General features: G+C 41.2%; 1 protein-coding gene across 4 annotated transcripts; it reads right to left on the bottom strand.

Annotated features, from left to right (window-relative positions):
* Positions 1–252: 252 nt before the first annotated feature.
* aptx (aprataxin) lies at positions 253–27,149 on the bottom strand. Of its 4 annotated transcripts, none has more exons than XM_060917271.1 (11): positions 27,012–27,149; positions 12,272–12,379; positions 11,657–11,867; positions 6,525–6,659; positions 6,042–6,088; positions 5,887–5,940; positions 5,509–5,739; positions 2,187–2,246; positions 1,621–1,847; positions 878–981; positions 253–558 (listed from the first exon to the last, which is right to left on the bottom strand). In XM_060917271.1, exons 1-11 carry the CDS (start codon positions 27,012–27,014, stop codon positions 404–406), a joined length of 1,335 nt encoding a protein of 444 aa, XP_060773254.1. In that variant the 5' UTR covers positions 27,015–27,149; the 3' UTR covers positions 253–403. The 4 variants fall into 4 exon arrangements, with proteins under 4 accessions (XP_060773254.1, XP_060773252.1, XP_060773255.1 ...); XM_060917269.1 differs by lacking the exon at positions 27,012–27,149 and adding an exon at positions 18,170–18,411; XM_060917270.1 differs by lacking the exon at positions 27,012–27,149 and adding an exon at positions 18,170–18,362 and having other exon boundaries at positions 471–558; positions 827–981.

A 27,149-nucleotide genomic window follows, 5' to 3' on the forward strand; every position in this document is an offset into this window, starting at 1 on the left:
TTTGGACTGTGGGGGAAACCGGAGCACCCGGAGGAAACCCACGCGGACACGGGGAGAACATGCAAACTCCACACAGAAAGGCCCTCGCCAGCCATGGGGCTCGAACCCGGATTTTCTTGCTGTGAGGCGACAGTGCTGACCACTACACCACCGTGGATAAATACATCTTATTCTGTCCAGACATGTGTAACGTCATCACGTTTTAGTTAAAACCAAATGTTTAGTTTTATAATTATGACTCAAACACGGAAGTTCTTTTATGAATGTGGCTTTTTATTTCAGCCTTCACAACCAGAGAACATTGAACACTGCTATAGAACTAAACCTGTAACTTCACTTGCATATAAACTGAACAATGTTTGCTGCAGTATTTTGCTTTTTTTTTTTTTCCTTAAAGCTGATTTCATGATGGCAGGTGAACTCGGATGTGTTCCTTCAGCTTGGGAATCGTAGTTTGCTCTTTGTGGCAGACGTGGCATCGCAGTGGCAACTTCAGCAGCTCACTGGTGCCGTCCTTCACGCTCACTCGTCCGTCTCTCTCCAACATCGCGATAACATCTGCAATACAAACATCATCTGGCATTTAATCATCAGTGATTGAGGACATGAGAAATGGTTTGAATGGGTTTGCAAAAATCCAACAACATAAGTATGATAATCATAAATTGCAGGGGTACAAGAAAAATAAACCACTAGGGGACATGCTTTCATGGAAAAATAATCAACTTAAGGGTGGTAACAGTAACACTTTCATCACACCACTCAGACATTGATTATTTCACTCTCACACACACCCACAGTTTCTTCTGTACTTCTGCTGACTCACCCTAAAACGAGCTTCATAAACCAGTACCTCGGTTGTTTCCTGATGACTCACCCTGAGATTCAATGAAGTAGTCTGTGGTGAAGGAGTTCCAGTGTTTCTTATTCTTCAGACATGGAGAATCGAAGTCTTGGCTGATTACGTGAAGATGAACGTGACTGTGAGGAAGGAGGCAGAGAGCATACTGTTAGAGAAAACTCAACAACACCTTCTGACCAATCACCATCCAGGATTCAGCAGCACCGTGGTAACAAACTTCATCTCATCTCATTATCTCTAGCCGCTTTATCCTGTTCTACAGGGTCGCAGGCAAGCTGGAGCCTATCCCAGCTGACTACGGGTGAAAGGCGGGGTACACCCTGGACAAGTCGCCAGGTCATCACAGGGCTGACACATAGACACAGACAACCATTCACACTCATTCACACCTACGGTCAATTTAGAGTCACCAGTTAACCTAACCTGCATGTCTTTGGACTGTGGGGGAAACCGGCGCACCCGGAGGAAACCCACGCGGACACGGGGAGAACATGCAAACTCCACACAGAAAGGCCCTCATCGGCTCGAACCCAGGACCTTCTTGCTGTGAGGCGACAGCGCTAACCACTACACTACCGTGCTGCCCTGGTAACAAACTTAATAACCCATAATATAGAATAGATTATATAATATATATTCATGCATTTTAATTGATGTTTAACACTGCTTTGTTTTAGTTGACATGTGTACTGTATCGAACACGTTTAACTCCTCCCTCTCCTCTCTTCATCAAGCAGAGTTCCAGTAACATGTCGGACCTCATGCTTGGGATGGTGTGATAACCCAGACGGAAGTGGAGTTTGTTGGAGCTGGGACACTGCTGCACCATGCGGTTCCCGACTCGCTCCATGTGCTTCAGCAGCTCCACGTGCTCAGGCCTAAGAGCCTTCAGGCTGGAGATGGAGTCCCACGGCAGAACCAACCAGTGGTACCGCGCCTTCGGGTACTTGTCCTTAATCACCACCACCTTCTCGTCTTTGTACACCTGAGGTACAGGTAGATGATACAGGATGTGGATCCAAGCATCAGGAATGTGCTCGTTTTTTAAAATTAAGTTTTACTTCATTTCCTGCAATTACACTGATAATTATATGCCACTTTTTTTTTTTTTTTAAGCAAAACATGTTAACACCATTCTCTAGGACATTGTGTCCTGTAGATTATAAACCTGGCACCCAAAAGCTGCAACTACTGATCTGATATCAGGAGCAATAATAATAATAATAATGCACACTGACAGATTTCTCAAAGATTAACTATGGGATCACGTTTACCTGATAAACAGTTAAACAAAAAACAGTAAACAGAACCGGGTGTGTCCTACCTGCATGCTCGGGTCCTGCATCGATACTCTGAGCCCCTGATTCCAGTGACCTGTGGGTTCCTGTGGAGAACAGATCCTTCGTTACCCCACCGTAAATCTCCACACAGATACATCGCAGTAATGAACTAATCAACTGTTTACTCTTGGTCCAGTGATTCTAAAAGCCTCTGTATTCAATTTCTAAACAAGACACAAGTTTGATCATGTGCTCTAAGCATTCTGATAAATCACAGAAATAACCACAGTATGATATTTAAATAATATTGACTGGCTTTGAGTGGTCTATCAGATGTATTCCAGTCAGCTAGCACGTTACTGAACGAGTTGAAGATGAGTAGCTGAATGGAATATCTGATATACCACAGTAAAAAGGCAGCCAATATTATTATTCATACACACACTTCATATCACCATTCTTGAAGGCCAATACTAGCTTACCCGTGACTCAGTGCTGTTAGCGCAGCAGTCCAGTTACCTTTCAGCCGGTGTAGTGTTGGCGAAGGCCAATGCTAGCACAGTCAAGCTGATCATTATTATTTTCCCTGTGTAATTTAGTTACTTTTAAAATCAACAGACAGCTACACACAACAGAGCGACCTGGCAGCCAAAATTCTCTCAATCTTCCGTTTTTAATGAAGCAAACCTCGCGGCCATGTTTGTTTACAAACTGTCACAGTCACTTAGCGCAGAAGTTTTACATCTCCGATGTGTCTCTTTTCCAGTTTTTTGATGTCCGTTGGTATGTTTTTCTCTTGTAAATATGCATGAAGGATGTATAATAAAGTTTTGGTAGCCTTTCGGGTGTTCAGCGCGTCTTCAGTTTATTTATTTAGTGCTTAAAGTGCACATCACAGGTAAATTCAGGAGCAAGATCAATGTAATTCTCCTATTTTATATTAAACTTTGGTCAAATATCTGTCACATTTTGCATTTTGTGCAATTTTTTTTTTTTTACCTTGCGCGATACCCAAAAAATTCAGTTGAAATCAAGCCATTTGAGGCGAATTGGTCCGCCTCTGAAAAAACTTGGCATTTGGATTTCCCAGGAAACATTGATTTTCGTGGCGGGACTCCTCCCTCTGAATCCTACGTCAGCGCTGGTTTGTTTATGAGAAAACAACCTGGTGGTTTTCTGCAAATTTCTTCAACGTTATCACGTAATTATTAAAATGGTTAACAGATGTATCGTAGGAGGGTGTAGCAACACCAATCTTGATGGGATTAGCACTCATCATTTTCCAAAAGACCGGACAATGAGAGAGAAATGGGAGCGCTTGGTCTACACAGGCTGTGCACTGAAACCGTGCAAAGCTCTCGCAGCCTGCTGGCGCTTCCGCAGGTGACGTCACGAATCTGGCTCCAGACTCCCTTGGGATTTTTCCAGATGCATTTTATTTTATTTCTGCTGTAGACAGATGGCCTTCTGCACAATTACCCTTCTGGATGAGTGTGTAAAGGGACATACTTTTCATATATAAAAAAAAAAAATTCGTCCAAGATATGTACTTTAAACCTAGCACTGGATTAGCCTTGTCTTCGCTCTTTCCCGGCAGACAAAGAAATGATTCTGCACAGCAGAAAAGCTGTCAGTGGATCTTCACATGAGCTCTGACGTGTGAGGTCATGTTGTCTTGATAATGTGCAATATAATATTGCATGCTCATTCTCCATTGGGTACAGTGGCGTAATACCTGGAGGATAAGCGATATGATATTGCATGCCATCAATAAACCCGCTAGAAGGGAGTAGAATGTTATTTACCAGCTTAAGGTCAGTCCGTATTGTGAAATACCGTGACCGAGGTCTTGAAAGTACTGAGCGAGGCCCTCTGGGCCGAGGTCAGTATTCAAAGCCGAGGTCACGGTATTTCAGCATACGGCCCGACCTTAAGCTGGTAAATAATTTATTTTTTTCTTTACCAAATTCTAACAGGGGCGGCACAGTGGTGTAGTGGTTAGTGCTGTCGTCTCACAGCAAGAAGGTCCGGGTTCGAACCCCGTGGCCGGCGAGGGCCTTTCTGTGTGGAGTTTGCATGTTCTCCCCGTGTCCGCGTGGGTTTCCTCCGGGTGCTCCGTTTTACCCCACAGTCCAAAGACATGCAGGTTAGGTTAACTGGTGACTCTAAATTGACCGTAGGTGTGAATGTGAATGGTTCTCTGTGTCGGCCCTGTGATGACCTGGCGACTTGTCCAGGGTGTACCCCACCTTTCGCCTGTAGTCAGCTGGGACAGGCTCCAGCTTGCCTGCAACCCTGTAGAACAGGATAAACCGGCTAGAGATATGAGGTTCTAACAGAAAACGAGAGCGCCCAAAAGGGAAAACCGAGGCGAGCCGCCATTTTGAATCCTCATTCACGGCTGTAATGCAAATGGCTTCCTCCTCGGTATACAAGTCCACTTCCATGGCAGGGAAAAAAAAAAAAAAACATTTTGCCACCTATGTCGTCCCTTATTTATACAAAATTGATTCAGCCATGTTTTTGCTCGGTGTTGGCAGCAGTTACGGGTTTTTAGTTTTCTCCTGAAATGTTTTTTTTCCTTCTTCCTTAGGGTAGTAAAACTCGCTTTTGCTGTGAACACTGTCATCGCTATCCATGCTGTAAAATTAATGCTATTTCCCTGAGAAATGCTGGCAAAAATTAAGATTTTTGATAATCTTATTTAAAAAAAGATAAATGTTGACAAAAATTGCTACTATGTTTGTTGTTGTGAACGAGCGAGTCGCCAGAGGTCCATAACTGGGGTCCGTATCGTAGGATACGGACCCGCTCGCCAGCCAGAGTGCAGGATTTGATGGAAACCGGACCGCGAAAAAAATAAATGTTTTTATTCCATGGAAAAAGTGGCCCGTATAATACTGTTTATCGTGCAAACATTTAACACCGTTAAGAATAAAAACGGAGTGTTTTTAAAGACACTCCAATGAAACCAACCTTTTCTGGTGTAAGTGATGCTTTTGCAAATATTCTGTGTTAACTGTTATACTGGATTTTGCAAGACTGACATCATAAACGCTTGCTGTGACGGGATATGTTTTTATGAAGTGTTCGAAACTTTGACAAATCATCGCTTTAACTTTTTAAACTAATTTTGTTTACACTTTTTTTGCAGGAATAGCAAAACAGCCACAACACCATTTTTATATCATATCACTTCTATAGCAAGTGACATGGTGAATATAATTAATAAATATTCAGCATAAATAATTTTATAAAAGATTTTATATAACATTTTAAAATTTGAACAAATCTGCTTTCCTTTCTGTACACAAAATCATACATTAAGCAATTTAAATACAATAACAGGTGAGGGATCAAGCTGACCTTTTCAGGTGTGCGTGTTTGCTCTGGCCGAGCCATGCTGTTGGAACAGGAAGGTTCAGACACTCTGCACCTCTTTTCCTTTTCCTCGTCCTTCTCTTTGTGAGTGTCTCTCTGGTGTGGTCTCTTCAGCAGTTTGCTTTTCTCCCCAGATGTTGTTTCTTCCCTGAACTGCAGTGTGTACGGATAAAGCCCATTGACGATGTAGAGCTTCTGTCCGGGTTTAAAGGTCACCTGGGTGCAGAGGTGAAGCAAACGCTGTTGGAATGCTGTTACAGCCAGCGACCTGTACAACAGTCTCCGTTACTGACAAACATGGAAACGAGCTCCATCGTGGAATAAATGTGATTTGTCAGGATGTGGAACATGTGTGGTGTTTACCTGATTGCCTTTACCCACAACCACATCATCCAGGCTCGTGGGATTACGACCCAGCTGCAGGGGAATGAAATGATGAGCATTCCAGCTCAGAGATTGGATGGAAATATTTCATCTGTGCTTAAAAAAACAAACAAACAAAAAAAGTATAATCTTACCTGCTTCACAGTGACAAATCCTCGGTTACAATCTGCTTTTAGTTCAACTGTAAAGATTCAGAAATGTGTTCTAATTAGCAGTGGGTTAATAACACATGATCCTGACACTGTGAACACTTCGATATTCCTGGACACGACATTCCAGGGACTTCAGAAAGCAAATAAGCACAGATTCGACTCTAGCGAATGAGGCAATAATGCAACGCCTTAAAAATGTGAATCTGAAAACTGAGTTTGAAAACAGATTTAATCAGCAAAAAATTATATTTTCTGCTCCTGATTATCATCAAATTCAATTTGAAACCTTGCACTTCAACTCAAGCTATGAAATCCAATTTCAATCTGCTATAACTCTGCTCCAAACGCAAAACGTTCAGAGGTGTGAGGTTTAAATTCACACGGTGGTTCCGTCTTGTGGTCCACATTCAGACTGTGTGAGGATTTTACCCCGAATCCCTGAGGTCTCCGTGTCCCTGGCTTTACCTTGGTGTCTGGAACATTTCTGGTCTTTAATCTTCGTTTCTGGACCTCGACCCAGAGTGTGTGTGAGATAATGAAGGAGCTGAATGGGTTTATGGCTCTCATCCTCACGAACAAGCCAACAAGTGGGCATTTCCCCTGAGGAGAACATCAGACCATCACAAACTGCACTCTCATGACCTTTATAACAGAAACATGATGAGAGAATTATACATTTACAGGACACTAACTATAATAAACCCATCATCATAAGTCAGAAGGGTAGAGTCCTTTAAACACTACATGTTGGCATACTTGCCAACCCTCACAATTTCGGTGGGAGGCTCCTGATTTTAGCCTTCGCCTCCCAATTGTATTTGTTAAAAACTGGATAATCCCCCGGTTTGGGGAAATCCCTACCGCCAAGTTAAAAATACTCCCGATTATGTCCAATCAGAATAGTATGAGAAACACTGCTGACGTCAACTGATTAACCAATCAACGAACAGAATGACAGTCACTTCCGTAATGTAGGATTCACCCAGGCTGTCCAACATTTTTTACAAGCAGTCATTCATCATGGCCACTAAACCAAATACTAAACAGCAAAAATATGAATGCAAACACTAGGTTGCATGGGAGAATGAATTTCCATGGATAAGCAAATGTTCGATCAGCCAGTTACACATGTTAAGGTAAAGATACCTTAAATCAGAATATAATGGGCATTTGAGTGTGAAATTAAACTAGTCTTCCATACCATTTCAGAAACAAACTGTACAACTTCTAAAGTGTTTAGTGAAATTTTGCATTACAGAGAATTTGTTTGGTGAGTGTATTTGAAGTGTGGTAGTGTCCTAGTGCTATTTTGAATTTATGTTTGAAAGTTTTAAGTGAAAGTTTACAAGTGAATTATCTGGAAAGTGAAAGATTACTAGTGAGTGTATTTTGGTCAGACTAAAATTTTGCGTTCGAGTGAATTTCTTTGTGGAGTATATTTTAATAGTATGGTAGTATTTATAGTGCCATTTTAAAATTTTGTTTGAAAACTTTCAAAGTTTGCAAATGAGCAAATTCCTCTGACGCACTGCGATAGGATTTTGATAGTATTTCTAGTGCTTTTTAAGAATTCTGTTGGAAAGTGTTTAGTGAGAGAGATGCATTTTAGTAGTACTAAGACAGTGCAGTATTTATTTAATTGAGTTGTTACTCATCTCGTCTCATTATCTCTAGCCGCTTTATCCTGTTCTACAGGGTCGCAGGCAAGCTGGAGCCTATCCCAGCTGACTACGGGCGAAAGGCGGGGTACACCCTGGACAAGTCGCCAGGTCATCACAGGGCCGACACAGACACAGACAAACATTCACACTCACACCTACGGTCAATTTAGAGTCACCAGTTAACCTAACCTGCATGTCTTTGGACTGTGGGGGAAACCGGAGCACCCGGAGGAAACCCACGCGGACACGGGGAGAACATGCAAACTCCACACAGAAAGGCCCTCGCCGGCCACAGGGCTCGAACCCGGACCTTCTTGCTGTGAGGCGACAGCGCTAACCACTACACCACCATGCCGCCCTGAGTTGTTACTATTTTGGTCAAATCTTATTAAAGTTTAATTTATATATTATAGTTCTCTGTATTTTTACATGAGCTTACAGAAGGAAAACACATTTGATACAATCCAATAATACTCTTCACTGTGACTATTTTAAGAAATTATAAACATTGTGTTATTTTCTGTGGGTCTCTGTATGTATACAATATTCAGGCATGAGATTTTTCAGCTCAAAATCTGATTTAAGACTTCCCTTTCATTATTATTATATTAAAATTCAAGACGAGTATTATTTCAGATTTTTCACTCTGAGCTCTCTCATGCCTGATACATGAATCCCATAACCTAGAGTAACTGATAGAACAATATCAACAATTCAAAAACTTTAATTGTATAAATTTCAAATGGTTTGCAATTAATTGGGATCCACTGTTTATCATTTCAACCGCGCATCATACCCTCATCCAATTGAAAATGTCGTTCACGCACTTTTCTCCCCATGAGAATTTTGAAAAGTTGATAAGTATGTGTTGGAATTTCTGTTTCCTTTTTTTTTTTTTAAATATAATATAGTATTTTTAATATAGCATTTTTGACAAAAGTGTCTCAATCATTTTGACTGCTTATTTCACACTAACTGCAATATTTTATATCCAGCACACAGAGTTCGATCTGCTCACTGTGTTATTAGAAATACACAAAATACTGTGTGTCAAAATGTTGATTTGAAATGAAAAGTGATTCAGAATAATGATCTGATTCCCAAACTGCAGAAGTGGAGCTCAGATTAAAGCTGAATAAAGTCACCTGAGTTGTGAAAATTCTGCTCTGAACATCACACAGGAATAAAACCCGACTTTTCTTCTGAGTTCATAAAAAGCTGAAACAAACTAAACGCTGTGAAGCAGGAAACAACGGCCGGGTCCGACGACTTCTTCTGCTGCTTCAATGGCCAGCTTATATGGAGCATTACCGCCACCATCTGGACTGGAGTGTGAATCAGGCGTTTACAACAACAACAAAAACCCTAAATTCTATTCATCAGTACGGAAGCCGAGAGAGGCCCGTCATATAATCCTTTTTTTATTCACCTTGTTATCCCGAGATAACGACATAATTAATTCAGGATCTCGAGAAAAGAACACAACTAATTCGAGATCTCGAGAAAACAAAACCGTTATTTCATGATATCGAGTAAACAGCTGAGAAATGGTTCATTCAGGTGCGCCAAGAGACTTGTGATATGCTGACTTTGGGGCTATTTCTCATTCTGTATAGACGCAACTTTGGTCATTAGAATGTCTGGAATAATCGATCACCTAATAAGGAAATATTTTGATCAGGGGTTGACACAGGGAGAGATTGCATTAAGTCTTTTAATAAGGGATAATTTCAAAATTTCTAAGTCTTCGTTGTCTGACCCACGGGGGGGCAGCTCTGCTAGAAATCTCAGCTGTTTTCTCGAGATCACGGAATAATTGTCTTGTTTTCTCGAGATCTCGAATTAATTATGTCGTTATCTCGGGATAACAAGGTGAATAAAAAAAGATTATATGAAGGGCCTCTCTCGGCTTCCGTACTACATCAGTCCTGTGTTTTTCAGGAAACTACATCAGTGGTTGAAACAGACTTCTCCTGTGTTTAACTGTAGTATGCTCTGAAGACTGAGCTGGATTTGTTTTTCTTTTAGTTGGGCAATTAATCTTTGTCTCTCTAGGTGGTATTTAGGACACTGTATAAGTACATGCTCTATGGTCTCCTGGCTATCACTACACTCACAGGTCCCATCAACATGTTTCTTTATCATAAATAGTGTGCTGTATGACCAAAGCGCATCCTTGAAAATACATCCTCTTCTTGCTTGCTTCTGCCTGTATTCCTACCTCTTCCAACTTTGTTTTGGATATTATAAGAATGACGTCCAGTATGGGCGGCACGGTGATGTAGTGGTTAGCACTGTCGCCTCACAGCAAGAAGGTCCGGGTTCGAGCCCCGTGGCCGGCGAGGGCCTTTCTGTGTGGAGTTTGCATGTTCTCCCCGTGGGTTTCCTCCGGGTGCTCCGGTTTCCCCCACAGTCCAAAGACATGCAGATTAGGTTAACTGGTGGCTCTAAATTGACCGTAGGTGTAAATGTGAGTGTGAATGGTTGTCTGTGTCAGCCCTGGCGACTTGTCCAGGGTGTACCCCGCCTTTCGCCCGTAGTCAGCTGGGATAGGCTCCAGCTTGCCTGCGACCCTATAGAACAGGATAAAGTGGCTACAGATAATGAGATGAGATGTCCAGTATGCCCAGTGTTCCAAAGGTGTTGCCATTTGTCAGTGACTTTAGTTTTAACTATGCTTTTGATTTCTGCCTTGCTGTGTGTAATATAAATGTCTATAGTGGATTTCTTTGTTGCTTGCTGAGCAAATTTGTCTGCTATCTCATTTCCTCTTACACCTCTGTGAGTTGGCACCCATGGAAATGACAAATTGATTCCAGATCTGACCAGATTATTTCCCATTTGCATGATTTCATATACAATGTCTTGCCTTGACTCAGACTGTCCATTTTTGAGGCTTGTTAGTGCTGAGCTTGAGTCAGATGCAATCACTACCTTGCTTGGTTTGTGATCTTCCATCCAGTGTAATGCCAACCATATTGCTACTAGTTCTCCTGTATGTACTGCCAAATTGTTAGTTATTCTTTTTGCCACAGCAATTTTTTGTTCTGGAATGGCATACACCACTCCCACCTTTTGATCAGATCTTGATGCATCTGTGTACATCATAAGAGTGTCTTTATATTTTTCTCTTAAGTAACTAAATACTTTGATGTTGTCTAAGTCAGGATCACCCTGTTTCTCCTCCAACAGTCCTAAATCAACGTTGAAGTCTATAATAAACCATGGAGGGATTACGGCCGGGCCCTAAACACCGCCGTCTTCCTATAAATGCTCACTACACAGGGTGTCACTATGTAGTGAAGTGAGTGAAGAACATGATGGCATTCATAGACATATAAACAGACGCCGCATTGAGCTAGTGGCCCGTTGCTGGGATACGTCAGAGTGTCCGCCATATTGGATGTGGCAAATCTTCCCCGTAAACCAATGCAAGTAAATGGACAACTTCATAAAGCCCCTTTCTACAATAATATTTAACTCGATGCCTTTTATTCACCCATTAAGACACACACGTATATATTTGGGAAACAAACAGGCATCAAAACAACATATATAATTTTTAATGTGATGGTTATAAATAGTGTGCCAAATACCCGTCAATATTCTGTGGGAGGTGTGACCTAAATTTCCTTAACATGCAGCAGGCCTATACCAGAATTAAGCTATCGGAAACTTGTTTTTTTTTTTTTTATTCCGCTGCTATCGTAGGCTACTAACGATATCTACACATCAAGGCATGTTTTGGAGCTCAGCGGGGATCGCGTAGAATAATGTGCTGTGCTTACACTGCTGAAGTCGTGCCGTCTCCGCATCACTTTCATTAAATGCCGTGCAGATAGGCTATAAAATGTCCCCAAAAACAATTTTTGCAATATACAGTGCTATATGGAAAAAAATTCAATTAAACCATATTACAATGTATTTTCATTTTACCTGAGTATATGTCAAGCTGCTCTTTCAACTCTTCATTTATGATTTGTTTCTCCCCGAGATCCTCCAGAAGACCACTCGCAGTGTTCTTCGCCCTCCTTTCTCTGTCCTTTGCATTCCTCCTCTCTTTTTCCAGACTCTCCACCCTATCCAAGGCTTCCCTGAGTCTGGCTCTCAGAACTTTATATGATAAAGGCAGAGCATAGGAGTGGTCCTAGTACAAACAAGGATGAAAACGTTATAAATCATGTTTATATTACATATATTACACCACTCAGTCACAGTCCGTAACATCTTTACTGGTACAACGTGCTGTCAAATGTCCCACATTCTTACACATTATTAGTCTATTAGTATTTAGTCCTGCTCCCAGTTAAATCCCTGAATGTGAGTGCTTTGGGTGAACTCGTGTGTGTGTGTGTGTGTGTGTGTGTGTGTGTGTGTGTGTGTGTGTGTGTGTGTGTGTGTGTGTACACATTTGTGTGTGAAGGATTCAGACTCAATACTGGCATGTTTCGATGTATACAGTGGCAGGGAGTGGGACAAGAGGACCAGACAAGAGGTTTAAATATAACCAGCTTACAGCTATTTGAGGCATGGCAAGCACTTAGTACTCACAACACTGGGGACAGGGAGGGGTTCGGTCTCTTGAACAAGCTGGGAACAGTCCAGTGACAGGGTCTCCTGTGCCTTCTTTGAGGTCTGAGACGTCCTGGTAGCCACAGGCTAAAGTGAAGGATGAAATATACAAATTACCTCACAGTGTAAAACAAAGCCAGATCCAGATCTCAGTACATGGGCATCAATAGGCCTTATTTACTGGGGCAACTGGGCGAAATCATCTGTGCCCCAGTAAAAAATGTTTAGATTTTAGTAATAAATTAGTTTCTTTTCTGCCTAATTAAGATCAGCAGTAGGCTGTAGGAAAGATAGTATTTCTAACTTCTACCACCTCTACTTTCTAACTAATTTTCTGATTGGTCTGGGAGATTCTCACATTCTTACTGTAACTGTAAATGTGTGTCCAGTTTAGTGCACGTGCACGATACTGGAGAGATGAGCTGTGGTAGCACGAAGTTTCTGCAACAAAAGTATACAACATTTTAACGAACCCATTATCCTACATGGGCTAAAACAGTATGGAATGACTTCTCTAAATGGATATCAGGAAATTCTTCTCATGAAGCAGGGACAGGGAAACAAAGACAGAGGTAAGATTATTGTTGTATATGCTAGTCGGCGATAACTATAACTACAGCCAGCTAATCAGGGTTCGTAATGTGTTAGAGTTGAGATGAGACATTTGAGCAAACAGACTGGTCGCTCATATGTTCATACATGCAGCATCAGCATGCATTAAAACCCTAAATGCCAGCAATATTTTTTTGGGGGAAAGGGATGGTCTCTTCCTCTCGTTGACCTGTTCGTCCAGTAACCTCATTCACAGAAGAGTCCGCATTGCAATAATTAATATTGGCTAACGGTATCCAGACATCTATAAATGCCCAATACTCGTCATAGTAGCCTATACACTGTGTGCACAATTATTAGGCAAGTGAGTACTCTGACCCTACCATTATTTCTATGCATGTTTTCCAACCGCAAGCTAGATACACTTGAATGCTAATTGGATTTAAGCATTCTCAGGTGGTATTTATTTGTGTAATGAGGGAGGGTGTGACCTAAAGTCATTAATACCCTATATTAAGGTGTGCATAATTATTAGGCAGCTTCTTTATCTCAGGCAAAATGGGCCAAAAAAGAGATATAACAGACACTGAAAAGACAAAAATTGTAAAATGCCTATCAGAGGGATGCAGCACTCTTGAAATAGCTAAGCTATAGAAATGTGAGCACAAAACAATCAAACGTTTTGTTGCAAATAGTCAACAGGGTCGCAAAAAATGTGTGGAGAAGAAAAGACACAAATTAACCGCAAAAGACTTGAGAAGGATTAAACATGAAGCTACCAGGAACCCATTATCCTCCAGTGCCACAATATTCTCGAACTGCAACCGACCTGGAGTGTCCAGAAGGACAAGGTGTTCGGTGCTCAGAGACATGGCCAAGGTAAGGAAGGCTGAAACACGACCACCACTAAACAAGACTCACAAGTTGAAATGTCAAGATTGGGCCAAGAAATATCTGAAGACAGATTTTCCAAAGGTTTTATGGACGGATGAAATGAGAGTGACTCTGGATAGACCAGATGGATGGGCCCGTAGCTGGATAACTAATGGACACAGGGCACTTTGACTCAGACACCAGCAAGGTGGTGGAGGGGTAATGGCATGGGCTGCTATTATTAAGGATGAGCTAGTTTGACCATTTCAGGTTGAAGATGGACTTAACATCAACTCCCAAACCTACTGCCAGTTTCTAAAAGATACATTCTTCAAGCAGTGGTATGGGAAGTCGTCTGCATCATTCAAGAAGGCCATGATTGTTATGCAGAACAATGCACCATCACATGCACCCAAGTACTCCACTGCTTGGCGAGCCCACAAAGGCCTTAAAGATGACAAAGTAATGACATGGCCCCCTTCCTCACCTGACTTAAACCCTATTGAGTACTTGTGGCCCCTTCTTAGATTTACAACGAGGGAAGACAATACACCACTCTGAATAGCATTTGGGAGGCCATGGTTGCTCCTGCACAAAAAGTTGATCGTCAACAAATCAAAAAACTAACAGACTGGATGGAAGGCTCATGGCAGTTATTGAAAAGAAGGGTGGCTATATTGGTCACTGAATATTTTTGAAATGCTAGAAGTGTTTATTTGTTAATTCTGAGTTGTTTATTTGTTACACTGAAAATTAAAATAAACAAGTGAGATGGGAAACTTTAAGCTTTTCATTTAGTTGCATAATAATTCTGCACACTAAATGTTGCCTAATAATTCTACACACTTGTATATTCCCCTGAGAAGGCCTAAACTCCCCTTTCCTTTGTTAATCATTCTGGTTTTAGGTTTATTAACAATTTGGATTGACTGAGAGCACTGTATTTGTTCAACGATAAAATTAATCATCAGGAATACAACTTGCCTAATAATTGTGCACACAGTGTATTTATTTTCTATACAAACCTCGGAGCGAAGCAACAGTCATGCCAGTTTACGTTTATTACAGTCTTATGTATTTATTAATACAATCTTCTGACACCATGTATGTCCTTGGCTTAATGGGTACTTTTGTATGGGGTGCCAAGTGTCACCGGGCCCATTTCGTGATGGACGGAATGCATTTCGTGATGGACGGAATGCATTTCATCCACGAAATGGGCCAGTGACACTTGGCACCCCATACTTTTGTAGCCTTTGGTGGCGTTTTAAAGTCGCTTTCTAATTATGCTAGTCAGACTGACAAACACACCAGCGGCATCACTGTCAGCTGAAGCCCTATCAGCTGAAATGCCATTGGGGGCTTCACCCAGCCCCTGTACACTGCAAACTAGCGACAGATACGCGCTAGATAGCTCGGGTAAGCTAATCAGTCAGCATACCATAGCAAGCACTGGCGCCATCTGCAGGGGGGGGGGGACCTTTTTGACCCCCCAAAGATAAAGTTGGAGGGGCAAAAACACCCCAATAATGAAACCTGAATTCATATTAACTGACGATTGAAACCAACCAAACAAATAATAGCCTAGCTTTGAATGCAAAATAAGTACGGTAATCTATAGAAACGTCACCTAAAATGTTATGATCGGACATGACCCGCCCCCTTTTCCGCTTGCAATATTCCAATGGTTGGCAGTGAGTGATTGACAGGTTGCACTCCGCAAAATTTACACTGCGTAGCACTAGGCCTACGCGGCCCAGGCAAAAAATAAATAAATAAAAAATAAATAAATAAAATGGTTCGTTGCGTAGCAACCAAGGCAGCACTACTGAGGCGAAAAGTTCTGTGTGGCCTCCCGCAATCGTTTTCACTGAACAGTGAACATAGAAATGAAGCAAAATGGACAAGTGGATTATCCGAACCAATAGGCCGGCAGCCACCAGCAATGAAGGTGATCATGTTGTGCAGAATTTGGACACTGAAGTCTGTGTTAAAGCCGATGCGGATATATGAGTTTAACGCGCTTAAGCCTTTTTATGGAGTATGGTGCACGGTTTTTTTTTTGCACTATTCTTGTCAGTTGTCTGCCGAATTCATCTCATCTCATTATCTCTAGCCGCTTTATCCTGTTCTACAGGGTCGCAGGCAAGCTGGAGCCTATCCCAGCTGACTATGGGCGAAAGGCGGGGTACACCCTGGACAAGTCGCCAGGTCATCACAGGGCTGACACATAGACACAGACAACCATTCACACTCACATTCACACCTACGGTCAATTTAGAGTCACCAGTTAACCTAACCTGCATGTCTTTGGACTGTGGGGGAAACCGGAGCACCCGGAGGAAACCCACGCGGACACGGGGAGAACATGCAAACTCCGCACAGAAAGGCCCTCGCCGGCCACGGGGCTTGAACCCGGACCTTCTTGCTGTGAGGCGACAGCGCTAACCACTACACCACCGTGCCGCCTCTGCCGAATTCATCTCAAAGAAAATTGCATTAAACTAAATTTGTGTATTGAGTAAATTGTGTTTCATACAATGTTTAAAGTCGTGAGATTTTTTTTAATGCATCATAATAAGTTATCGTTAAAATGGGCGCTTCCCACTTGCAACGGTGAATAGTAATGAATGAAAATGACTTAGAACTGAGTCTTTGATATTCAACTACATACACTGCCGACGTCATGACGTCACGGTGCAAGAACATAATTCTGACCCCCCAATGTTGACATTAAGTTGGCGCCTATGGGCAAGCTACCAAAACCTGAGGCCAAAATAACCAACCTACAAGACTGAATATGATAAATGATGGAAATAGTGGAAAAACTGGAAATAGTGAATGAAAATAAAAATTTACTGTTTTATTTATTGAGTCACCACACAGACCTACTCTCGTTGAATAAAGTGAGCTGAATGACCGCCAAACTGAGTTCGGCCAGGTCCTAACGTCATACCAAAACAAAATACATCATAGGGTTGGGCGGTATCCAAATTTTGATACCTTTAAACCGTTTCTGTGTTTTCCCGGGGTATACGGTATTACCGAGAAAAAAATATTATTTTGTTTCGGCCTACTGTGTAACGTGCGCCTATACCGGCGGACCTTGTCCAGACCTGCGCCTATGCCTCAAATGTACTATTTAAAAGCAGCATAGCGAATTATGTGCATTGTGGTATGGATTAAGCAGCAAAGCGAATTTTGTGCATTGATGAATGGATTAAGAGATATTTCAAAGCATCACGCAACTCTTCCTTCATCTTGAAAATAGCATTCAACTGTCGTTTACACATGTCTGCGTTGAAACGCCATTTGCAGCACTATTTCACCTACTCCATCAAAAAAAAGTACACGATGAGCAGGATCATACCCTTTCAAGCATGGGAAATAAAAAAAAGAAAAGAAAAAGAATCAACCAACACCCAAGTCCGTTTAGACTGCGCGATAAACCATATTCTTCAGCGCAAATGAGGCGAACCTAATTCAAATGCGTGATAGCTGCACAAGGTAAAATCATATGGGCCCACGTCATGCCATGGCGGGGAAATTAATAATCAAATGGCCTTACCTTGCTTAAAACGTTGTCTTGATCACATAACTCCTTACAATTATTCCACTTAAATCCATACGGTTTAACACACCCAACAAAGATAGCAAGTGCATTGCTAATTCCCACCAGAAACCTAACAGTTTACGCTACGATGTTTTCTTCCGTTTCTTCAGTAGATGACATTTCAAACGTTTATTACCCACATCTCAAATGTCATACGTTATATTATTTTACCTTGTTGTTACTCATGTAACCTACTCAAAACACAACTCATTGGAGAGATCTCGTGGAAGTGGAGTACCCCAGGCTATGGTGTGCCTTAGGGGACATATTAGATTTTTTTCGATTTTGCGCGGTCATTTACATTATTGCTGGCTCTTCCTTTTCGTTTGGTTTGAAACCAAAATACTGCCACACTGCCGATGTTGTATTTTTTTTTTGCCACTAACTCGTTATCTTGACTTGCCATCTTTCAACCGCGGTCTCAGTCTCTTGCGAAGCTTTCTGTCAGACTCCAAATGTCACGCAGGGTTGCCATGGTAACGACATAAACAACCCTGCACGCGATGAGAACTTCTTTAGGAAATTGATAGAATTAGTGAAAATACGATCACACAGTTATTCGGGATGATCTTCAATTTATTATTTTATATTATGACCTCATGTACTCCATATTTATTTAGATATTATATATTTTTTTTAAATGACGGTAATGAGACCGATACCGTTGGTACTTTTGGATATCTCGGGATACCTTCTTACCGTAATACCGCCCAACCCTAATACATCACTGATTCCTTCACATTCAGAAAGGTTAAAAACATTCATCATACGTTCAAAAACGTTCATCATAGTGTGGCACTGTATTATCTAATTCTCCCTGCTTATAACTATAAACCTACCCGGTGGAGATGAGCTGGGAAACTGAAGACTGAAGGAACAGCTCCTTCTCTGATCCTGACTGTCTGACCTGTTCTGTCAAAATCCTCCGTTCTGAAGTGTTCACTGCAGAGCATGGATGACGGAGTAGCAGAAAACCCTTCCCGTCGCACAGCTGTCTCCCACTGCTTTTTCATGTCTTTATTTTTGGGAAACCTACATAGTATGTGAAAAGTTAGCAAAGCAACTAACAACAATCAGCGTAGTTACGAAGGAAATACTTCGTTGTTTGGAGACAGGTTTCACCGAGCAGCTATTATGCGCGAGACTTCATATTAGCTACAAAGTCAGAAAAATCTGTTCGTAAAATTACATTATAATGACCAAATACAATGAAAAGTATTTTTCCAGTCTCACCTGTGAAAGGTAATCCCATGTGATCTCGTTTGGACGGTAAACCTGTTGGTACAGTTAAACGCAGTACATGAATGAGGCATCTTTATTCTCCGCTACTGTCTACAGAGACGGTTGAAGAATCTCCACTTTGCCACATCCAATATGGCGGCGAGGATGACGTATGATTCTACGCAGAAGGCGGCTATGTTTATGTCTATGAACTAAACGCTGTGAAGCAGGAAACAACGGCCGGGTCCGACTTCTTCTTCTTCTGATTAATGGCATTTCACAATATTTAATTGTATATCGCCACCTACTGTATAGGAGTGTGTGAGTTGGTCAGGTCAAGTCTTCGGCATGATAGGGAATATATATATATATATATATATATATATATATATATATATATATATATATATATATAAGGGAATTAGGAAAGTGTAAGGAACTAAATTCTTCCCATTAGTCTAGTGTCTGTCAGATATGTCATAAGGGCTTTAATACTCTTTCCCTGCATTCCCTCCTCTTTCAGAATGTTATGAATGTCTCCTTCTTTACCTACTTGTTCTAACCATTTTTCCCTATGATAACTTGACATTCAAACAGCTGGGTCCGACTTCTTCTTCTGCTTTAATGGCCAGCTTATATGGAGCATTACCGCCACCATCTGGACTGGAGTGTGAGTCAGGCGTTTGCAACAACAACAAAAACCCTAAATTATATTCATCAGTCCTGTGTTTTTCAGGAAACTACATCAGTGGTTGAAACAGACTTCTCCTGTGTTTAACTGTAGTATGCTCTGAAGACTGAGCTGGATTTGTTTTTCCTTTAGTTGGGCAATTAATCTTTGTCTCTCTAGGTGGTATTTAGGACACTGTATAAGTACATGCTCTATGGTCTCCTGGCTATCACTACACTCACAGGTCCCATCAACATGTTTCTTTATCATAAATAGTGTGCTGTATGACCAAAGCACATCCTTGAAAATACATCCTCTTCTTGCTTGCTTCTGCCTGTATTCCTACCTCTTCCAACTTTGTTTTGGATATTATAAGAATGATGTCTGGGGCAGCATGGTGGTGTAGTGGTTAGCGCTGTCGCCTCACAGCAAGAAGGTCTGGGTTCGAGCCTGTGGCCGGCGAGGGCCTTTCTGTGCGGAGTTTGCATATTCTCCCTGTGTCCGCGTGGGTTTCCTCCGGGTGCTCCGGTTTCCCCCACAGTCCAAAGACATGCAGGTTAGGTCAACTGGTGACTCTAAATTGACCGTAGGTGTGAATGGTTGTCTGTGTCTATGTGTCAGCCCTGTGATGACCTGGCGACTTGTCCAGGGTGTACCCCGCCTTTCGCCCGTAGTCAGCTGGGATAGGCTCCAGCTTGCCTGCGACCCTGTAGAACAGGATAAAGTGGCTAGAGATAATGAGATGAGATGAATAATGATGTCCAGTATGCCCAGTGTTCCAAAGGTGTTGCCATTTGTCAGTGACTTTAGTTTTAACTATGCTTTTGATTTCTGCCTTGCTGTGTGTAATATAAATGTCTATAGTGGATTTCTTTGTTGCTTGCTGAGCAAATTTGTCTGCTACCTCATTTCCTCTTAAACCTCTGTGAGCTGGCACCCATGGAAATGACAAATTGATTCCAGATGTGACCAGATTATTTCCCATTTGCATGATTTCATATAGGGCGGCACGGTGGTGTAGTGGTTAGCGCTGTCGCCTCACAGCAAGAAGGTCCTGGGTTTGAGCCCCGGGGCCAGCGAGGGCCTTTCTGTGTGGAGTTTGCATGTTCTCCCCGTGTCCGCGTGGGTTTCCTCCGGGTGCTCCGGTTTCCCCCACAGTCCAAAGACATGCAGGTTAGGTTAACTGGTGACTCTAAATTGACCGTAGGTGTGAATGTGAGTGTGAATGGTTGTCTGTGTCTATGTGTCAGCCCTGTGATGACCTGGCGACTTGTCCAGGGTGTACCCCGCCTTTCGCCCATAGTCAGCTGGAATAGGCTCCAGCTTGCCTGCGACCCTGTAGAAGGATAAAGCGGCTAGAGATAATGAGATGAGATGAGATGATTTCATATACAATGTCTTGCCTTGACTCAGACTGTCCATTTTTGAGGCTTGTTAGTGCTGAGCTTGAGTCAGATGCAATCACTACCTTGCTTGGTTTGTGATCTTCCACCCAGTGTAATGCCAACCATATTGCTACTAATTCTTCTGTATATACTGCCAAATTGTTAGTTATTATTTTTGCCACAGCAATTTTTTGTTCTGGAATGGCATACACCACTCCAACCTTTTGATCAGATCTTGATGCATCTGTGTACATCATAAGAGTGTCTTTATATTTTTCTCTTAAGTAAATAAATACTTTGATGTTGTCTAAGTCAGGGTCACCCTGTTTCTCCTCCAACAGTCCTAGATCAACGTTGAGGTCTATAATAAACCATGGAGGGATTACAACAGGTGTTCTGATAAACTGTCCTACACGTCAATGCGTCCTACAAAGCCCCACTGCGCATGCGCAGAGCACAAAACGTCATTTCTTGGCATTTGAACAGATTTTTGTCCTACATCAGCTGTGCTATAAACGGTGCAGATTAACAGCGTGCATTCAATCTTTGCTACTTAATCTAACATGCTGATTTCTAACCATTGTGTGAGTCTTGCAATACATCTGAAATATCTCCCTGAAATATCGCTGTGTGTGTGTGAGCCTGGTGCGCTGTGTGTGCCATTTGAGACATCCAAAATGTAATCAGTTTTTGTAATCAGTTTTGTAAGATTTGGTGTAAATCCGTAAACCTGTTCAAAACAAATAGTTGGCCATCTTGAAGTGTTCCAGTAAAATGAAATCATTCAAAATTAGTTGTGGAAGTTTGTTTTCTGTGTGCTGTTGTGTCGCCAGACAAGGAGAACGGCTGGATGAATAGGAGAAAGGTAAAACTCAGTTATTTAACTCGAGTGGAGGTGGAGAAAATGAGTTTAATTCCAGAAATGGTGGACTGACACTTTAAGTGGAATGTTATGCTTCTCTGGGTTGGATGTGTTAAATGAAAGTAAGCTTTTAAAAAAGTTATTGACTGAATGAAAACTGTATTGATGCTCCAATATATTGTTATGCCGTTTTATGTCTTGCAATAAAAATATCATAACATTTAATTACATTACATTGTGTAAGGGAGACATTAATTGTTCAAGTTGCTGATACTTACAAACTATAAGTAAGGTGTAGATTCTACAAGTAAACCTTACAATCAGGAATTAGGTACCCATTACACAGCTGAAAGTAAGAGAAACCCATTTAACACCAGTAAACACAACTTTGCTCCAAGTAACCTTTACTAGCTGGTATGAAGTAAACATTACTAGTTGGTTTTAAGCAACCTCAACATTCAAGTTCCAAGTAAGGATAACAAATATTTTCAGTGGAGATTACTTTTAAAAGTAAAGATAACTTGAAAGAGAACAAGTTATATTACTTCATTTATTTGAGGCAACGAGTTTCCACCCTTTTTTCAAGTAAACTTAACTTATTCTTTTTTACAGTGAGTATAGTATATTCTGGTGGGGTCATTCGAATTGTCAAAACTTCCTACATTCATATGTTAATATAAAGGCATATTCTGATGGTCATTGAGTTGTCAGAAAGTCCTGCATTCATATATTAAAGTAAAAGAATATTCTGACGAGGTTGTTTGAACTGTCAGAACATCCTACACTCCTATTTTAATGTAGAAGCATATGTCAGAACACCCTACATTCATATATTGTAAACACATATTCCGATGGTCATTTGAATAGTCAGAACGTCCTACTTACTGTAGAAGCATATTCTGACGTGGTCATATGAGTTGTGAGAACGTCCTGCGGCGTCATTTGAATTGTAAGAACGTCCTACACTCATATTTTAATGTAGAAGCATATTCTGAAGGGGTCTTTTGAATTGTCAGAACATCCTACATTCATTTATTAATGTAGAAGCATATTCTGATGGGGTCATATGAGTTGTGAGAATGTCCTGTGGCGTCATTTGAATAACGTCCTACACTCATTTTAATAGAGCAAATGGTACTTGTGAATAGTGACAAAAAAAAACCCTATTAATTCTACATATTCTGACAGGGTCAATTGAAGAGTCAGAGCGTCCTAGATTCATATGAATGTAAAAGCATATTCTGACGGAGCCGTTTGAATTTTCAGAATGTCCTACATTCATGTGAATTCTGACAGGGTTGGTGGACATTGTATCAATGTAGAAGCATGTTCTTTGCAGAGGGAAAAACCGCGAACTATGACTGAGGCTACATCCACATGACAACGGCAACGAGATTTTTTTTTTTTAAATATCGCGTCCACATGGGCAACGGATCAGTAAAATATCAGGTTCATATGGCAACGCAACGCTTGCTGAAAACGATGCAATACACATGCCACACCTCTACGTGCGCTGTAAGATGGTCCCATCGGAGACACCAGAACAATAGAAGTAGATGCATGCGCATAACTGCGCATGCGCACAGTGACTGTCACTGTCACACGCACACACTTTCTCACTCCCTATCCTATGGATATAGTCCCTTTAAATCACGTGCTCATTTTTTGAATGGAGACGCGGAAAGAGGAATGAATGGGGGTAGATGGAAGCCGGTACGCCAACATTCTGATATCCTCCAGAATTCTTTAATGGTCCGGAATAAATTGAATGCTACAAGTTGATGGATTACCTTGTTCTTCTATGCCCTTTTGGAGGAATGTATTGTCGGACTTAAACCAACATCTGAAGAGGTGAGATCGCTCCTTTTTTTTCCCTATTTTCACTGGCGGGATTGACTCTGCCCTAAGGGCTATTCTCTCACTCTCTCTCTCTCTCTTTCTTTCTCTCACTTTGCACCATTACACAATAAATATTCACAGTGAAAATATTTTGTAAGCGCGTTTCATGAACCAAGTTATAGGATTTGTTGACAACTCGCATCGAGTTCGTTACACTTCTACCCGGCGTGAAGCACATGTGGTTGTGACGTCATCGTAAACAAATCCGTTCTACTCATCCAGACGACTTCGCAACGGCTCCGTTGCCAGATTTTTTCACTCTGGAACCCGTTCTCAAAAGATTTCGTTTTGGGGCCCCCAAAACGCCGGTGCCGTGTGGATGCCAGGCCGAAACGATAAACAATTTTATCAGATTCACCTGAATCCGTTGCCATGTGGACAGGGCCTAAAAGTTAAAGTTGAATCACACTGTAGGATTTCCTGCAATGTAGGACTGCTCGACAGACATGTCTGACATCCCCTCCTACCGTAGGATGCTTCGCGGATGTAGGACCGTTTATCAGAACACCGGGCCCTAAACACCGCCCTCTTCCTATAAAAGCTCACTACACAGGGTGTCACTATGTAGTGAAGTGAGTGAAGAACATGATGGCATTTGGAAGTTAACCAATGTGAAGTAAAGGCATGTTTCACTTCCAGTTGAGTTAAGGGTCTAGATTTCAAAATACATGTTGAATTTACCTCAGTGAAATTAATTTACTAAAGAGCTTAGATCCAATTATTGATGAGACCCAGTCTGGATTTATGAGAAGGAGACATATCTCCAATAATATCTGGCTTGTTTTAGACGTAATCAGTTATTTATTCTTGTGTCCTGATGACAGTCTCATCTTCTTCCTGAACTTCTATAAAGCCTTTGATACTATAGAACATAACTTTATATTTCACACAATTAAACATTTTGGATTTGGTGAATATTTTTGCAAAGCTGTTAAAACTATGTATTCCAAAGGTAACAGCTGCATCAGACTAAAAAATGGGACTTCTCTGAGATTTGAATTACAGCGAGGTGTCCGGTAGGGCTGCCCTGCATATCCCTATTTATTCATTCTATGCACACAACTACTTTCCATCCATATTAAAAATAGCCCATTAAAAGGTATCTTCATCGCAGATCGAGAAATTATAATTAGCCAGCTGGCAGACGATACTACATTATTCTTAAAAGATGCTACCCAAGTTCCCATTGCTATCCAAACAACAGATATATTCTCTGCAGCTTCTGGACTCTGCTTAAACCTGAAGAAATGTGAGCTATTTCCTCTTAAAGACTGTGACACTCCCCACATCTGCAACATACTGTACCAATCAAAGACAAGCTCCGTTATGTCGGGATTACCATTGTGAGAAATCAGGTAGATAGATGCTCTGAAAACTTAAATTTAATTATTGATAAGACAAGGAAAAAAAACTTAACCAATGGCTTCAGAGAGATTTATCCTTGAAAGGACGAATATTACTGACAGAGGTAGAAGGATTATCCCGTCTTACATATACAGCTACCCGCCTGTCTGTCAGCAAGCAGCTCTGTAATGCCATTGATAAGTTACTGCTTAATTTTATTTGGGAAAACAAGATACAGTGGTACTTGAAAGTTTGTGAACCCTTTAGAATTTTCTATACTTCTGCATAAATATGACCTACTTGGTCATTTATTTATTGAGGAAAATGATCCAATATTACTATCTGTGAGTGGCAAAAGTATGTGACCCTCTAGGATTAGCAGTAAATTTGAGGGTGAAATTAGAGTCAGGTGTTTTCAATCAATGGGATGACAATCAGGTGTGAGTGGGCACCCTGTTTTATTTAAAGAACAGGGATATATCAAAGTCTGATCTTCACAACACATGTTTGTGGAAGTGTATCATGGCATGAACACAGGAGATTTCTGAGGACCTCAGAAAAAGCGTTGTTGATATTCATCAGGCTGGAAAAGGTTACAAAACCATCTCTAAAGAGTTTGGACTCCACCAATCCACAGTCAGACAGATTGTGTACAAATGGAGGAAATTCAAGACCATCGTTACCCTCCCCAGGAGTGGTCGACCAACAAAGATCACTCCAAGAGCAAAGCGTGGAATAGTCGGCAAGGTCACAAAGGACCACAGGGTAACTTCTAAGCAACTGAAGGCCTCTCTCGCATTGGCTAATGTTCATGAGTCCACCATCAGGAGAACACTGAACAACAATGGTGTGCATGGCAGGGTTGCAAGGAGAAAGCCACTGCTCTCCAAAAAGAACATTGCTGCTCATCTGCAGTTTACTAAAGATCACGTGGACAAGCCAGAAGGCTATTGGAAAAAAAGTTTTGTGGACAGATGAGACCAAAATAGAACTTTTTGGTTTAAATGAGAAGCGTTATGTTTGGAGAAAGGAAAACACTGCATTCCAGCATAAGAACCTTATCCCATCTGTGAAACATGGTGGTGGTAGTATCATGGTTTGGGCCTGTTTTGCTGCATCTGGGCCAGGATGGCTTGCCATCATTGATGGAACAATGAATTCTGAATTATACCAGCAAATTCTAAAGGAAAATGTCAGGACATCTGTCCATGAACTGAATCTCAAGAGAAGGTGGGTCATGCAGCAAGACAACAACCCTAAGCACACAAGTTGTTCTACCAAAGAATGGTTAAAGAAGAATAAAGTTAATGTTTTGGAATGGCCAAGTCAAAGTCCTGACCTTAATCCAATCGAAATGTTGTGGAAGGACCTGAAGCGAGCAGTTCATGTGAGGAAACCCACCAACATCCCAGAGTTGAAGCTGTTCTGTACGGAGGAATGGGCTAAAATTCCTCCAAGCCGGTGTACAGGACTGATCAACAGTTACTGGAAATGTTTAGTTGCAGTTATTGCTGCACAAGGGGGTCACACCAGATACTGAAAGCAAAGGTTCACATACTTTAGCCACTCACAGATATGTAATATTGGATCATTTTCCTCAATAAATAAATGACCAAGTATAACTTTTTTTTTGGTCTCATTTATTTAACTGGGTTCTCTTTATCTACTTTTAGGACTTGTGTGAAAATCTGATTTATTAGGTCATATTTATGCAGAAATATAGAAAATTCTAAAGGGTTCACAAACTTTCAAGCAGCACTGTACATTATGTGAAAAAGTCTGTTGTTATGAACACTTATGATTCTGGTGGTCTAAACTTTCTTGATTTCACTACCCTTAATAATACCTTTAAAATTAATTGGATAAAACAGTTTCTACATAGTCCCACATCCACATGGAACTTTATACCCAGGTACATTTTCTCTACGATTGGAGGCCTTGATTATATGTGATTATAAAATAGAGAAACTCCCCCTAATCCTGTCCAATTTCCACAAACAAATACTCTTGGCATGGTCATTAATTTATAAACTCAACTTCTCCCCATATAGATGCTTCATCTGGAATAATCAGCACATTAAATATAAAAATAAATCCTTATTTTTTCAATCCTGGTTCAATAATAACATAATTCTAGTAACCCAGCTACTCAATGATGATGGAAATCTGCTAAGTTATTCTGAGTTCCTTCAAACATTTGGTATTCCTGTTACCCCAAAAAGAGTTTGTCATTGTAATGGATGCCATTCCCTCTGGTGTCCTAACCCTTCCAAGAGGGGCTGAAAAACCAGTTTGCTTACCATCTCTGGACCCCATATTGACCTCAGTGGGTCATGTATGCTTCTCTGTCACATCCAAAAACAATAATCGCAATATTCACGCATTATTCCAGGCAGATACCACCACTATCCTCTCTGTGGTTCAGTACTAGACTGGTC

Source organism: Neoarius graeffei, chromosome 3, assembly GCF_027579695.1.
Source record: "Neoarius graeffei isolate fNeoGra1 chromosome 3, fNeoGra1.pri, whole genome shotgun sequence".
Taxonomy (NCBI): Eukaryota; Metazoa; Chordata; class Actinopteri; order Siluriformes; family Ariidae; genus Neoarius; species Neoarius graeffei.

Coding starts and splice junctions, on each gene's coding strand:
- aptx (XM_060917269.1), bottom strand. CDS start 18,343: ATGAAAAAGCAGTGGGAGACAGCTGTGCGACGGGAAGGGTTTTCTGCT. Junction 2,247..5,508: donor AAACACGCACACCTGAAAAG/GTCAGCTTGATC, acceptor TGTTCTCCACAG/GAACCCACAGGTCACTGGAA. Junction 559..877: donor CTACTTCATTGAATCTCAGG/GTGAGTCATCAG, acceptor TTTGTATTGCAG/ATGTTATCGCGATGTTGGAG.